Source organism: Impatiens glandulifera, chromosome 6 (assembly GCF_907164915.1).
Source record: "Impatiens glandulifera chromosome 6, dImpGla2.1, whole genome shotgun sequence".
Taxonomy (NCBI): domain Eukaryota; kingdom Viridiplantae; phylum Streptophyta; class Magnoliopsida; order Ericales; family Balsaminaceae; genus Impatiens; species Impatiens glandulifera.
Window position 1 is genome coordinate 13,162,586 of NC_061867.1, and position 16,140 is coordinate 13,178,725.

Sequence of the window (16,140 nt, forward strand, 5' to 3'; positions counted from 1 at the left end):
TCTCGTTTTTATCAAGTGATGCCATCTCCTCCTCCATAGCATGCTTCCATTCAGTTCTCTCCTTGCTCTCCATCGCTTCTCTAATCGATCTGGACTCTGAATCTTATACCTCACATGCCACAAGGAATGCAAAGGCCGCCAAATCGCAGTAGTTAATGTTAGATAAGAGTACTCAATGGCTATCACCTTGACACCTAATTATAATAATTGAATATTATTTCAATTAATAAAGGAATCTTCATTGTTTCATACTATTATTTAATTATGAAAAAAGGGGTGTTTTCTTAATATGAATCTGTTGAAGTCCATGATATGAAACTAGTATAAAAGCGTTTATGATACTGATCATGAGATAGGCCGCTTATTACATTACATAACGTTCATATCAAAAAGGATCCATAGTCATAGGTTTATTGAGATATGACATCATTAAACAAGTAAGATTAGTGTGTGTTGCATTACTTGATTTTATCAAGCGAAGGTTCCTATGAGTCGAGACTATAATTGATAATCTTAATGAACATACAAGTGGTTGTTGAGGAGTTAACAATGCACTGGAGTGTCCCACATGAGATCACTAATGGTAATATATTTATTCTATGTTAGTGGTGCATCTCATAGCTACTATAGCGAATTATCCTTAGACTTGAGGTGCTCAAGTAAAATCATATATATGGATCATGTACTTTAATACTCGTTACGATCGATCTATAAAAGGGCAATCAAGAGCTAGTGGTTAGGTATGTGAAAGATATATAGTGAAACTGTGAGTATCCAACAAAGAAGTCACAACTCTTGTACTAGGAACAAGAATGTATATACTGAAAGGCCTCTTGTAGAAACACTACTTTCTAGTCCGTGACCATGACATTCTATCTCGGGTTGATGGTCTTTGGAGGATAGACTTAAGATAGTCATAAGTTTCGGTATGGCAAGAAAATTAGGCTTGGGATGGATGTGATGTTTCGGTCTAGTGGGAGTTGACAATCAATAACCATACTCAAATAACTGAGCCAAGTGTAAGATGTGACGAGATGAACACTCACAAAATAAATAGTTGCGGACAGGTTCGACGCTTCATCAAAGTTAATATCAGTTAACTTTCTAGAACATTAGGAGTCACACGCGTTTTGCTAGAAACATCCTCGTGATTGGATTATAATTAATTGGTTAATTGTAATCGACTAAAAACTCTAGGGGCCTAATGGGTCACATGCAATAAAAAAAGCTAAATTAAAATGTAAAATGAGAATAAATTATGAATTTATTCATGAATGATAAATATTAATGAATATTTAGAATAAGTTTTATTTTGGAGATAATATAATATTTATTAAAGATTTTATATTATTAATCACCCAATTAATTAGAGTAATTAATAGTGATTGATTAAACGTTTCTATTTTAAATATGATATTTAATTATTAATTATTATTATTAATTTATGATATACGGAAAGATATTTGAAAAAGGATGATTGATGTTTTCCTTTTATATATAACCTTTCAATTATTATAATTAATAAAGGAATTAAATATAATGAAATCATCATATAAGAGATTATATAAGATAATGAGTTTTTCCAAAAAAGAAATTTGACTCTCAGAAAATTGTTTTCTCTTTCTAATGTTTATTCAAAGAAAAAAAAGTTTTCATTGATCTTATTCTTTTATCTATTTCGATCAACAATATTGAACACTAGCATGTTCTATTGGTTAATCATTCATTTATAGAAAAATGTTTCTAGTTATTTTAATCTTATCTTCGCGTGGATCAACATTAGAGACGTTGAAAAAACGTTTGGTAAATAAGAAGACGAGTTTCTGTCTTGATCGTGAAATACTCGTGGGATCTTAAGGCAGTTTAGACACTTTTTGAGAAATTGGGAGAACCATACTAGTGGAATCTTAAGACATTTCAGACACTTCTTGAGAAGTTGGGAAAACCGTAAGGAGTACGGGTCACGTCCGTCATCATAAGCTTAAAAGGTCAACGCCATATCGTTTTTCTATAACCCCCTATGGATGTTTAAATTAATTATAAATGGTGAATTTGTTACGATCAATATGAGCAAGGATTATAAGTTAATGATAAAATAATTTTAAACGTCAAATTCCGCACCTTTTATCATATATATATATATATATATATATATATATATATATATGAGATATACGCTTAGAAAATTCCAACAGTTAAATCTCTCCGAAGTTCGAGTTATCCAACCGTCTCTATCTCACCCTAACTAGTAGGAGCTAAGGCTCTCTTTTGGATCTGTATCTTCCTCTTTTACCTAACCGTCTATTTCATCTTCTTCACTAGCCTCCCTTGTGTCTACCGATTCTTTAGTAATCCTTCCTAGGAACTCCACCTCAAATTCGGTACTCTCTCTAGCAACTTCGCTAGCTTTGACTGACTGTGTTGCTCCAAAATAGGACTTGGTTTCCCTAAAGATCACATCACTAATAATGATGCACTCACTCGTCTTTTCGTCCTTATAAAATAGTTTTCAACCCTTTACTCCCTCAGGGAATCCAATGAACATACACTTCTTCGCTCTCAGATCAAGCTTTCCATCTCGTTGGTGCATGTAAGCCACACACCCAAATACCTCTAGGCTATCGAGTTTTGGAGGAGCACCATTCCAAACTTCTTTAAGTGTCTTGCATTCCAATGTCGTCGATGGAAAACGATTGATAAGATAAGCTGCATTGTTAACCACCTCACCCCAAAACCGCTTTGGTAGACTAACCTCAAACAACATACACCGGACATGCTCAAGAAGCGTTCTGTTTATTCGCTCTACCAAGCTATTTTGTTGTGGTATCTGTCAAACAGTTTTGTGACGAACTATCCCTTATTCCTTGAATAACTAAATGAACTCATCGCCTAGGTATTCCAAACCATTATATTTTCAGAGCTTTTTAACCTTCTTCCCGGTTTGAGTCTCCATCATATTCTTCCACTCCTTGAACTTAACAAATGCCTCATCCTTGTGCTTCAAGATGTATACCCAAACCTTGCGCGAACAATCATCAATGAAGGTGATAAAGTACCGACCTCCACCTAGAGTTGTTGTCCTCACCAACCCCCACAAGTCTAAGTGAACATAACTGACCGTCTCCCGAGTTACCTCAAGTGACCGCCCAAACTTCACCCTCGTAGCTTATTGTATATATAGTTTTCGCAAAATTCCAAATCATCAAGTTTCTCCTTGCCAAAATAGCCTCTCTTACTCAACTCCTTCAAACCCCTCTCACTCACATTCCCCAATCTCTTATGCCATAGACTCATGGGAGATACATCTTGAGGCTCCGACACTACCGCCATATCACCAACCAAGGTGCTAGCTTGAAAGACGTAAAAATCTTCTCTCGCATGCCTCTCATTATCACTAACGACCCCTTTGTGACCCTCAATACGTTCTTCTCACCCTTCCATGCAAAACCAAATTGCTTTAGTGAGCCGAGAGAGATTAAATTCCTCCAAAGGTCCAAGATATGTCGTACGTCCGTCAATACCCTCTCAATTCTATCATGCGTCTTCAAACGCACTATTCTAATCCCTATCACCCTGCAAGACATGTTGTTACCTAACAAAACCTCGCCCACCGAAGTCTTTTCATAGGTCTCGAACCAACTATCGTTAGGTATCATATGGAACAAACACCCATAATCCATAATCTAATGCTTGTTGGACTGATTAGTGGAGACAACGAGAACATCCTCACTTTCGTACCCATTCTCGACCTCTTGAATAACTGTCACTTCTCCGCTCTTCTTCCTGTCGTTACTCAAATATGGACAATCTCCCTTAAAGTTCCCTTCCTTGTCATAATTGTAGAACTTAGTAGATTTCTTCTTGAGAGACTTCAAACGCCTCTTCTTCTTGCTTTTATTGTCTCTCCTCTCAGTTCTCCCTCGAACTAAGAGTCCATCTCCACTTACATTTCTCTTTTCATTCTCCATCTTTTGGTCCTTCGATCTCAACGCACTCATCACATCATCGAGGGTAAGCTCCTCCCTCCCATGATCGAGTATGTCTACGAATGTCTCATACGACTTCGGTAAAGAATTCAAAAGCATCAGTGCCTTATCCTCATCCTTGTATTTATCCTTGATATTTTCCAAATCAAGGAGAATCTTGACATAATCGTTGAGATGTGTCTGCAAGTCATTCCCTCAACCATTCTAAACTTGAAGAATCTATGATTGACGTAGATATGTGACGACGATGTCTTAGTCATATACAAAGACTCCAACTGAAGACACACCTCTGTTTCCATCGTGAGTTTAACAACCTCTCGCAACACCTTATCACTAAGACTAAAAATCAAGGTGTTATAGGCCCTTTCCAACACCTCAATCTTTTTCTCCATGTCCATTGAGACCGATAATTGTGATTCCCCCTCGAGTGCTTTAGTAACTTCCATGTTTCCTAAGTGTGCCCTCATCTTAATCTTCCACAACCCAAAGTCCTTTTTCCCTTTGAACTTCTCGATTTTAACTCTAGAAGTTGACCCATCTCAAATCTTCAAAATAATTGACCGAATCAAGAAACAAAAACTCACAAAAAATTCAAACCGCGACTGTCTTAGCCCAACTTGGCTCTGATACTAGTTTGTGGTGAAAACTATAACCCTAAGAATGAAAGAAACATAATAGCAACTTTATTGGAATACAGAACAATAACATAAAAGTAAGAAAGAATGAAATAACGTCACAAGAATCTTACCCAGATTCGAACCAACAATTTCTAGTTCATCACCGTGGAATATACCATTCTCCATAGCGTTGCTTTTTTTTTGGATCTTCCAGCATCTTACAAAAAAACCGTCAATGAAATCAGTTTTCATCTTAGACAGAAGTCCAAGCCGTATGCTCGTGTTCCATTCGAAGTAGTTGATTCTTGTAAGGATCATCGATGTGAAAATGGTTGACTCTCATCCATGTAGGTAGAGAAGGATAAGTGCGATCACGTTTCTTTTTTGCCATCTGAAAGTTAATCGCGAAAGAGTTGATTGAAAATTTCTCTCAGATAAAATTAGGGTTTCGTTCTTGCTCTCTTGTAGATTCTCTTGTTTGGAGATGATTGATGAATCTTGAACCTAATTGTGTCGAGGCTCTCATACCATGTAAGATTCTATATGTGGAAGTTTATAGTAATAATTAGATCTAAGATTGATCTAAACAAAGAAGAAAGAGATTACAAAAACAAGAAAGGGTTGCCAATTAATCAAGTAAGAGAATTAATAACCCTGACTATGTATATATACAATGTTTAACATTATTAAAATAAAACAATGAAGTTATCTTTATACTTTATATAATTTTTATACTTTATATAATTGTCTAATTAAATTTTAAATATCTTTAATAATTAAATTAAACTTGTTTTGAATAATAATATTTATGACTTAAAATTTTTACTTCATTTATTAAAGTAAATTAGATATAAATTAATTTGATTTAAATTTAAATAAACAATATCAAACAAGTAATAAGAAAAAGTGATTACAAAAATCTGTAATAAAATTGCATCAACCAAAGTTATTATTTAACAATTTAATAATTTAGTGAATCTCAAATGAGATGATATAAATAAACTATTTTTAAGGGCTTGTTTGATTGAAGCTAATCAACCAATTAGTTTGTCTAATAAATGTAGTAATATATATATATAAAGAATATTTATAACAAAAGACCATCTCATAAACTTTAGTTAGATGTATTTGATCTTATAATTATTTATTATGAAAATATTTTAATAAAAATTTATTAATAATGAGATTTTAATTTTTTTTAAAATTAATTTAAAAAACACTACATCAAACAAGACATAATACAGTTATTATTGAAATCTTATCAAACAAACTATTTAAATGATTATAAAAACAAGTTTGTATATTATCAATACCATAAAAAAAATGAAGTCTAAGAGCATTATTTCTCTTCTCTCTCTTCTTTCCCTAGTTATCTGTAAGATTTTTTTTTTTTTCCATTCTTATGTTTAGATAATTTAATTATTTATAGATCACCACAAATCAAATCAAGTCAATTTCATTTCTTATCATCTACCTCTAGAATTATGAATCCTCTAGAATTATGAATACGCATGTGATTACCAACCATTTATAGTCAGAAGAATGTTACAGGTATATATTATGGATTATTATTAGTGTATGAAATTTTATACAGATATATAATTTAAAATTTTATTGATTATTTTCTAAAAATACAAAAAATCAAAAAATTGTGAACTAATGATCTAAAAACTAAACAATTTAATTTTTCAGAAATTGGCAAAGAAACGAAGGAAATAGAAGTACGTAAATATATGCGGTATCTTTGCGTTTTTTTGCTCCCATGCGAGAGGGATCCCAGAGTAACAAGTTGTGCATGTTGTAAAGATCCTGCTAAGGCTAATTATAATAAGTGTTATCGTTTCTATCCTACGTCCGAAGAAGCATGTTTTTAGATTTTAAATTTCAAAAAAATATATTTGTCTAATAATAAATTAATGTTTAATCTCTCGACTTTATTGTACAACAACCTCTTATATATATTCCTTTGCATTCCTTTCCAAAATATTTTCTCCAATGTATTCTTTTGAGAATTATTATTATCATATGATTTGAGAAGGATTTTCATGTAGTGTTATAAAAAGGAAAGTGTAAGTTCATGTATTTTGATACTTTTCTTTTAAATGTAAAATAAATTTAAATATATACAAAGTATTTATCGAAATTTTATATATTAAATTTTCAATATTAAAACATTATAAAAAAGAGGTCCTATTACTATGACATAAAATATATCTTCATTCCTATTTTTGATGTATAAATAAATAAATAATTATATAATTACATTATTATTTTAAATTAGTAATAATATATAAAAATAAATAATTAGTATTATTTCATAATTTAGTTAAAAAAATTAAGATAATATATTTTTTTTTAAATTATTGAACTAATAAGTATTTAATAGGAGATATAATATTTATAATTAACTATAATATTATTATTAGTTTTATACTACTAATTATAAAATAAATATTAACTTTCTTTTTAAAAATAAAAAAATTATTATCTTATCATTTTTTTAAGGTTTATCTTTTACATTAACTAAACACGAATTTAGAGTCATAATCTTTGACTTTAATTATAAATTTATTTTAGTAATAAAAAAAAATAATACATTTAAGTTTTATGACATAATTTTCGCGACTTAAATTATTCAAGTAAATTAGATACTAATTTAATTGATTTAAATTTAATTAAACTATATCAAACAAGTCATAAGACATAAGAAGAAGTGATTACAGAAAGTTGAAAAAACATTTAATCACTCCAAACTATTATTTAACAATTTAGTGAATCTAATGAGATTATATATATATATATATATATAAATATATATATAATATTTATGACTTAAATTTTTTACTTCATTAATTCAAGTATAGATATAAATTAATTTGATTTAAATTTAAATAAACAATATCAAACAAGTAATAAGAAAAAGTGATTACAAAAATAATCATTACAACATAATAAATTGTTAAAATAAATAATGGATTTAGTTAAAAATATAAATACTTATCTCAGGATTCAATACGGAAAATCTCAAAGCAAGGGGAGCAGGTGATCCCAAACATTTATAACACTATAAATTGATAAATAAACATTTAAGATCAATTATTTATAATTAATAAAAAAGTGATTTACTTTATAATAATTAAATCAACTAATTCTCCACTACCCACAAACTAATTAATCATTTCAATCTTACGGATTTACTCACATTGAATCGAGTTTGATCTTTCCTTAATTCTTAACTGCTTATAATTATGATTTCAAATCGTTTATATATAGCTGTTTACAATGAAGAAACAAGCATTTACATTCAAACAAATTATATATTGAAGAAGGGAGAATTCTCAATAACAGTTAAAATTTTCAAACACAGACATAATTTTAAGGAAGAAAAAATAAATCTATAACAACAACTAATCAAGCTTGTGATCTCCAAACAGTACAATTAGCTTCACTTCCAACCCTGGTCATGTTGTTATTGTTCTTCGAAGATGAAATTGTATCCACCTTGAAATTAGACCCACACAGTATTCCTTCACTGTCGATTCTAGGCATTGCTTTCATCTTCTTCAATGGCTGCTCAAAGCTCATTAGCCCATGCTCACTATGATACATGCAACCTACAAAAAAAAAACATAATCAAATTTCTGAATCGAAATCCCAAATAAGAAATCATTGGAGGATATGTCTAAATTGTGTACCAGCTGGGAAAGGGGCAAATGACTTGGCACAGCTTCCTTTGATCACCTCCAAGTTATCAGAAATCACAACACACCCATCTCCTCCTATTCCCCAGTATAGCTTCACACCTTCATCACCAGCCTATTATTGCACAAACACAAAAAGAATCAACCTTTTAGATTTATATGAGTGTATCAACATTTTAGATTGATTAGATTAATTATTACCAGAGAAACAAAAACAGATCCAGCCTTGGCATCATACACAACAAACCCAAATCTTCCATCCATGTCTCTAAGAACTTGATCAGCCGGATAAGGTCCTCTGTCTCTAAGAGTCCTATACGCCTCCACCACGAACGCCGCCTCATTTGCCCCCTTCGAAAGCCCATACTGCCGGAGAAGACCCGGGAGGTTGCTTAAACTGCCCAAGAAGATACAGTATATGTCATCCACTCCACAAAACATCCTATTGTGAATGGAGAAAGGGTTGTGAGGAGGTGAGAAAGCAATCAGAGCTTTCTCTGCAAAACCCATGGAGAAGCCATTGTTAGAATGAGAAGACAAGAAATTGTTTAAGATCTCATTGGGGAGCTTTGGCTTGAGGGAGGAGGAGGATCTTTGTACTGAAGCTGGACTGTTCAGCTCCTTTGGTGGATCAACAGATCCATTCTTGAATATAGCCAACATCTTTTAATAATATTATTAAAGAACACGAAACAGAGGTTTTAGAAAAGAAATGTTAAGGGATTATGATGAACTGATGGATGAAGAAGAAGGTCGAATTGGGTGTGTATATATACTAATATGTATTTGAGAGAGAGAAGAATATGTACAGTCATTATCACGATTTCCCTTTATCCACAATGCTATTTTAAAATATTTCAAAATTTAAGAGTAAAAGGTAGATTGTTGTGAAAACAAACGGGAGTTACGGATTGGTGAAAGAAAGAGAACTGTCTTATCCAAAATAGTGTGTGACCGTGATCTGAGTCATCATGTTATTTTGCTTTATTTGTTAGAATAAAATATGGATAAAATTTTGACTTATTCTAGCTTGTTTTTTGAAGTTTATTATTTAATTACTTAATCAATACTTAGAGTGAGTCGTTAATCAATTCCTATTTGATGTCTGTTCAGTTAAATGTAAAAGCTATTTACTAATTCGTTAGGAATAAAATTAGTGATATAACATTTCTTAAGTTTAGAAAAGGATGCAGATAAAATTATGAATCTATTGAAGACATTGAAAAAGATCACCAAGATATAAGAAAGAGTCTTATAAGAATTCTTACAGATTCAAGTCAATTGAAAATGATTTGGTGAAACAATCTACTAATCTTAGCAAAATCTTTAAGAAATGATATTTTAATTGGACCAAAGACCTAACTCTTCTAGAATTTTTTTTGGTTAGTAATCTTGTCTTAAAATTACAGAAAATATAAAAGTATAATAAAGAAATTAAATAAACTACAATATATAAAGAAACGAAATTACCGAAATCAAATGTTGAGTTGAGGCATGTTTTTAACACATTTCTCTTAAAACAGTTTCATCGTCTCCTTCTTGTGCTGGAGTTTGTCAGATAACTGTCTCCTAGGGTACAACGAATCTAGTAGTGATTCAGTACCAAAATCACTATGCAACTTACTTGACCAACGTACTTGAACTATCACCGGAATTAAAACAAAATTGTGTGAAACTACAATTAAAATGATCAATGAAAAGTTTTTCTGAAAAAATCAAGAAGTAACTAGCTTCTTGTTGTGTTAAAAATTGTTGGAGAAATCGAATAATAGCACCTGTTTAGGAATCTAGAAATAGACAAGCTACAACAAAGGCCTAACAATTCTTTTTCCCATTCTGCTGCTTCAATGGAGAAATTGTTGATTCAATGGAGGAAGAGCTGCTTCAATGGAGGAAGAGGGAGAGAGAACCAATGAACTGCTGTGTTTTTTTTTCTTTAATTAAATATAACCTAATGGGCTTTATTAATTTGTCAGGCCCAACTGCCAAATGAGCTGACCCAACAAATCTCTCTTGTCAGCGCAACTTCGCGGGCTCCAATAAACCCGCTCTCTCCTGACAATCTTCAAACTTGTCCTTAGACAAGGATTTCGTAAACATATCAGCACCATTCTCACTTGTATGAATCTTCTCCAAGTTCAGCTCTTTTGCCTCAAGCACATCACGTATCCAATGATATCTCACGTCGATGTGTTTGGATCTCGAATGAAAAGCTGAATTCTTTGAGAGATGAATGACACTTTGACTGTTGCAAGACAATGTGAACTTCTCTTGCTTTTGGACCAACTCTTGTAGAAATTTCTTCATCCAAAATACCTCTTTACATGTCTCAGTAGCTGCAATATACTCAGCTTCTGTAGTAGATAAAGCAACGCACTTTTGTAACCTTGACTGCCACGAAACAGCACCGCCTGCAAAGGTAACCAAAAAACCTGATACAGATTTTCTTGAATCAACATCACCCGCCATATCAGAATCTGTAAAGCCTTCCAAAATAGGAGTATCACTTCCGAAGCATAAACATGCTTTCGAAGAGCCTCGAAGATATCTGAGAATCCACTTCACAGCCAACCAATGTTCTTCTCCCGGGTTAGAGAGATACCGACTAACAACACCAATTGCGTATGCTATATCCAGTCTTGTACATACCATGGCATACATAAGACTACCAACTGCAGAGGTATAAGGTACATTATTCATTTCATCTTTCTCTTTCTCACTTGTAGGACATTGTTTAGAACTTAACTTGAAATGACATGCAAGTGGAACTGAAACCGGTTTTGCATTTTTCATTGCAAACCTCTCAAGTACCTTCTCAATGTACTTTTCCTGTGATAGCCAAAGTGTTATGTTCTTTATGTCTCTTTTGATTTCCATGCCTAGGATCTGCTTCACTGAACCCAAATCCTTCATCGCAAAAGACTTGTTCAAATCCCTTTTGAGCTTCTCAATTTTCACAATATCTTGCCCAACAAATAGAGAAGAAGAATAACATAATCATCAACAATGTATCTCTTGATAAAAACACAATGATCATAAGTAGTCTTACTGTACCAATTTGCTTCCATGAAGGAGTCAAATTTTCTATACCATTGTCTAGGCGTTTTCTTGAGCCCATACAAGCTTTTCCTCAACCTGCATGCAAGATCTTCTTTACCTTTAACTTTGAAACCCTCGGGTTGTTCCATATAGATCTCTTCCTCCAAGTCACCATGGAGAAATGCAGTCTTCACATCTAGTTGTTCAATTTCCAAATCTTGACTAGCAGTCAATGCTAACACAACTCTGATGGATGACCTCTTCACAACCGGTGAGAAGATCTCTTCAAAATCAATCCCCTTTTTCTGTCCAAAGCCCTTCACAACCAGTCTTGCTTTTTATCGAGGTTGTGAGCTATTTTCTTGATGCTTCAACTTGAATACCCATTTGTTCTTCAAAGTATTCTTTCCTTTCGGAAGTTTAACCAAGTCATAAGTCTCGTTTTCTTGCAAGGAATGTATCTTTTCTTGCATTGCCACCGACCACTTGTTCTTGTTTTCACGAGACAATACGTCTTGATAGGTTTCTGGTTCTCCCCCGTCAGTCAACATCACATACTCATTGGGAGGATACATACTAGAAGGTTGTCGTTGCCTACTAGATTTTATAATATGCTGATCATCGGATGACTCTAGATAACTATCATCATCTTGTCCAGCTTCCTCTGTTGGCTCAGCATCAACTAGAGGAGTCTCATCAACCTTAACTTGGGCATTTTCCACATCATTGGGCTGTGATTGTGGTGTACGAATCCTACCATTATCGGGCAATTCTTTCTCCGTAGACATCGAATTTTCTTTTTTCTCAAAGTCTTCAATGGTCTGATCTTCAAAAAATATCACATCTCTACTTCTAATGAGTTTATTGTTAACCGGATCCCAACATCGGTACCCAAATTCTCCGTGGCCATACCCAATAAAGATACATTGTCTCGTCTTGCTATCAAGCTTAGCTCTCTCATCTCGAGAAACATGAACAAACACTTTACAACTAAAAACTCTTAAGTGATCATAAAAGACGTCTTTACCTCTCTAAACTCTTTCTGGAACGTCGTCATCTAAAGGACTTGAGGGTGAAAGATTTATGTGATCAACCGCTGTATTCATTGCCTCTCCCCAAAAGGATTTTGGCAACTTAGCATGAGATAACATACACAAAATTCTCTTATTGATAGACCTATTCATCCTCTCTACGACTCCATTCTGTTGAGGTGTTTTTGGCACACAGTCTTCAAAAACTTGATCCCATGACTTTTACAGTATTCCACAAATGGTCCTCTATATTCGCCACCATTATCCGAACGAACACATTTCAACTTCTTCTTAGTTTCTCTCTCCACTTCAGCATGAAAAAACTTGAAGTAATCCAATGCTTGATCCTTAGTCTTCAAGCAATAGGCCCACACCTTCCTTGAGCAATCATCAATAAAAGTGATGTAATAATGAGCACCACCTAAAGTCAAGGAATCCATAGAACACATGTCTGTGTGAACCATATCTAAGATATTGGGCTTCCTAGATGGAGAGAAACTTTTGAAGGAAACTCTAAGTTGCTTACCAACTAAACAATCTGTGCATGTCTTCAAATATGTGGACTTTAAGCCCTGAAGATCGATTGTCTTGGAGAGAACTCGCATGCCATTATGACTTAAGTGACCAAGTCGTTTATGCCAAAGTTGTGCTGAACAATCATTAACTGTATTTGCTTCTCCCCCGTAAGACTTAGTCTCTGTCACATAAAGAGAACCGACCTTCTTTCCTTTAGCTATCACCAAAGACCCCTTAGTGAGTTTCCATTTTCCTTCACCAAAGTAACTATGATAGCCCTCATCATCAAGAATACCAGTAGAGATCAAATTCATCCGAATATCGGGAACATGTCGAACATTCTTCAAAAATAGCTTGCACGAAGTGTTAGTATCCAAATAGACATCTCCTTTTCAAACAATCTTACACGTAACATAGTTTCCAAACGTCACTGAACCAAACTGTCCACTAGTATAAGAAGCAAATATATCACAACGATTAGTGACATGATAAGAAGCACATGAGTCTACCACCCATTGTGTATCTTGAGAAACAAGGTTGATACTATCATTGTCGTAAACAATATCGATATTGTTACCACCCACATCTGCAACCTTACTACTTCCATCTTGATTATTCTCCTTTTGTTCCCGTTTTAAAGATCTGCACGGATACTTCTTGTGTCCTGGCTGGCCACAATGATAACATGTAATCTCTTTTCTCGAACTGCCACTACGATTCTTTGGAGTTTTACTTTTACTTCTACCCCTTTTCTCAGTCACGAACACCTGACTTGGAGTCGAGAAAGACTGTTCTTTTCTTCTAGCCTCTTCATTCAACATGCTTTCTTTCATCATTTTCAAAGTGAGCTTACCTTGTGGAACAAAATTGGTAATTGAAACCACAAGTGTCTCCCAACTATCAGGAAGGGAATTAATCAAACACATAGCATGAAGCTCATCATCAAATTTCATTCCTATCGCAGCCAACTCATTTAGAATACCCTGAAAAGCATTTAGATGCTTGGACATAGAAGACCCGTCTTGATATTTCAACGAGCAAAGCTTCCTATATAGAAATGCTCTGTTTTGAGTGTTGTTCTTCTCATACAACTCACTCAAAACAGTCCACATTTTATGAGTATTAACCTCAGTAGCCACATGTTGATACACACTATTGTCAACCCATTGCCTAATTTTATCAACTGCCTTTCTGTTCAGCTTCTTCCAATCTGCATCTGTCATAGTCTCTAATTTGCCTTTATCACCCAAAATAGTGTCTTCATAATCATAATTACATAATAAGTCTTATATCCGTGACTTCCAGATTGTGTAATTGGTAGCTGTGAGTTTGATCATCGTGTCATTACTACTCAACGATTATTCCATTTGAATTATACAAGAATCACCACCAAATGAACTCAGCTCTGATATCACTTGTTGGAGAAATCAAATAATAGCACCTGTTTAGAAATCCATAAATAGACAAATTACAACAAAGGTCTAACAATTCTTTTTTCCATTCTTCTGCTTCAATGGAGAAATTGTTGTCTCAATGGAGGAAGAGCTGCTTCAATGGAGGAAGAGGGAGAGAGAACCAATCAATGTTTTTTTTCTTTAATTAAATATGCCCTAATGGCTTTATTAATTTGTCAGGCCCAACTGCCAAATGAGCTGACCCAACAATGAAACAATGAAGTTCATTTAGGGTGATTGAAGGATACAAACTATGTAATTCTACAATTGTTATTGTCTCTCGAATAATATGTGATCAATTGAGAAATTATATAAAGATAAATTAGTCAATCAACATAATGACTAATTTCTTTAACGTAAGAATAAAATCACCAAGATATAAAAAATAAAAAATGTTTATGAGAATTCTCACCTATTCAAATCAATTGATAATGAAAAGTTAAAACAATCTACTAATCTTAGTAAAATCTCCAAGAACATTGTGAATCTTAACAAAACAATGGAACTCTTATTGAAGTAGAGAACAAATGAATTTTCTCATTACATTGACAATGAACGTCCAAGAATGCATATACTGGGTGAAAGGGTGCAAAGAAATTCAAAAAACGATATTTCAAGTGGACCAAGACCTAGCTCTTCTTTAATTTTTCCAACACCACATTTACAAGAAACTTTCTCGGGGAAGTCAAATCGAAACCAAGGTGGGTCTTTAGCAAAGCAGTCCAAGATGAAATTTGCTCATTTTTACGATAGTAAACCTCTCGATTGGATAATCAAGGTTACAAAATTCTTTTATAATGATTACATGGATAATAAAGACAATGCGAGTTATGTAGCCTATTATCTGGAGGGATTACTGATGTTTGGTTAACAAATTACTTGGTTGCAAAAGGGGTAATATCATTGACAAAATCTTAGATGCAATCTTGACAACGTTTCAAGAAAAATGACATCGAGACATAGTCGTGGAATTCAATCGAATTAGTCCATAAGGTGAACTAAAAGACTATATTCTAAAAGAGGTTTTATCGTGACTACTAAAATGAGGCCAAACAAGATGTTTGGCCTAAATACCACTATGATGACTGAATTAAAAAAGAAAGTGTACAATGTGTCATGTTTTCAAACAAAGAAAGAAGAAGCTCACTTATGGCATTATAGGTTTGGACACTTAAGCTACAAAAGTCTTCAAATTATGAAGTCTCACATGATGGTTGAAGACTTACCTAAGATGAGCTCACCTAAAATTGAGCAAGAGATAGCAAGTGGAGAGCTACAGAAAGAATTCATTTAGTGGCAAGAGATATATGTTAACTTTTATTGTTAAGATGCTCAACAATAAAACTCATTTATCACCATGATAAGACGAAAATGAATCAACAAATGAGCCTCAATTTTCTAAATATCCCAATTCCTTCTCTTCAACCTATATTAATTTTACAGAAGAAAGAAAAAAACATAAATTAAAATAACGTCGCCTTAGAGATTCGAACTCTCGCGAGGAAACCCCATGTACTTAGCAGGCACACGCCTTAACCACTCGGCCAAAGCGACTTTTATTTGAATTTTGAAGTTGTAATAATTAATTAATTACCTTAATGATATCTTTTATAACAAAAAGACTTTTAGAATCCTCGAATTCAATGGATATGTTTGGTAACCCTGGAATTGGCATTATAATTGTAATTGGGGTATAATTTTAATTATTAAGTTTAATAGACTTTTTAATATTAAGAATTAAAATTAAAATTAAAATTTAAATAGAATTCAATCTAGTGTAATTGTATAGTTCTTAA

General features: G+C 33.3%; 1 protein-coding gene and 1 non-coding gene across 2 annotated transcripts; both read right to left on the minus strand.

Moving 5' to 3' along the window:
- Window positions 1–7,988: 7,988 nt before the first annotated feature.
- LOC124942396 (stem-specific protein TSJT1-like) lies at window positions 7,989–8,982 on the minus strand. Its single transcript, XM_047482898.1, has 3 exons — window positions 8,506–8,982; window positions 8,299–8,419; window positions 7,989–8,217 (listed from the first exon to the last, which is right to left on the minus strand). Exons 1-3 carry the CDS (start codon window positions 8,965–8,967, stop codon window positions 8,015–8,017), a joined length of 786 nt encoding a protein of 261 aa, XP_047338854.1. The 5' UTR covers window positions 8,968–8,982; the 3' UTR covers window positions 7,989–8,014.
- A 6,834-nt stretch (window positions 8,983–15,816) lies between these two features.
- Window positions 15,817–15,898, minus strand: TRNAS-GCU. Its single transcript has one exon. It is a non-coding gene; the product is annotated as a tRNA-Ser (tRNA).
- Between the last annotated feature and the right edge of the window lie 242 nt (window positions 15,899–16,140).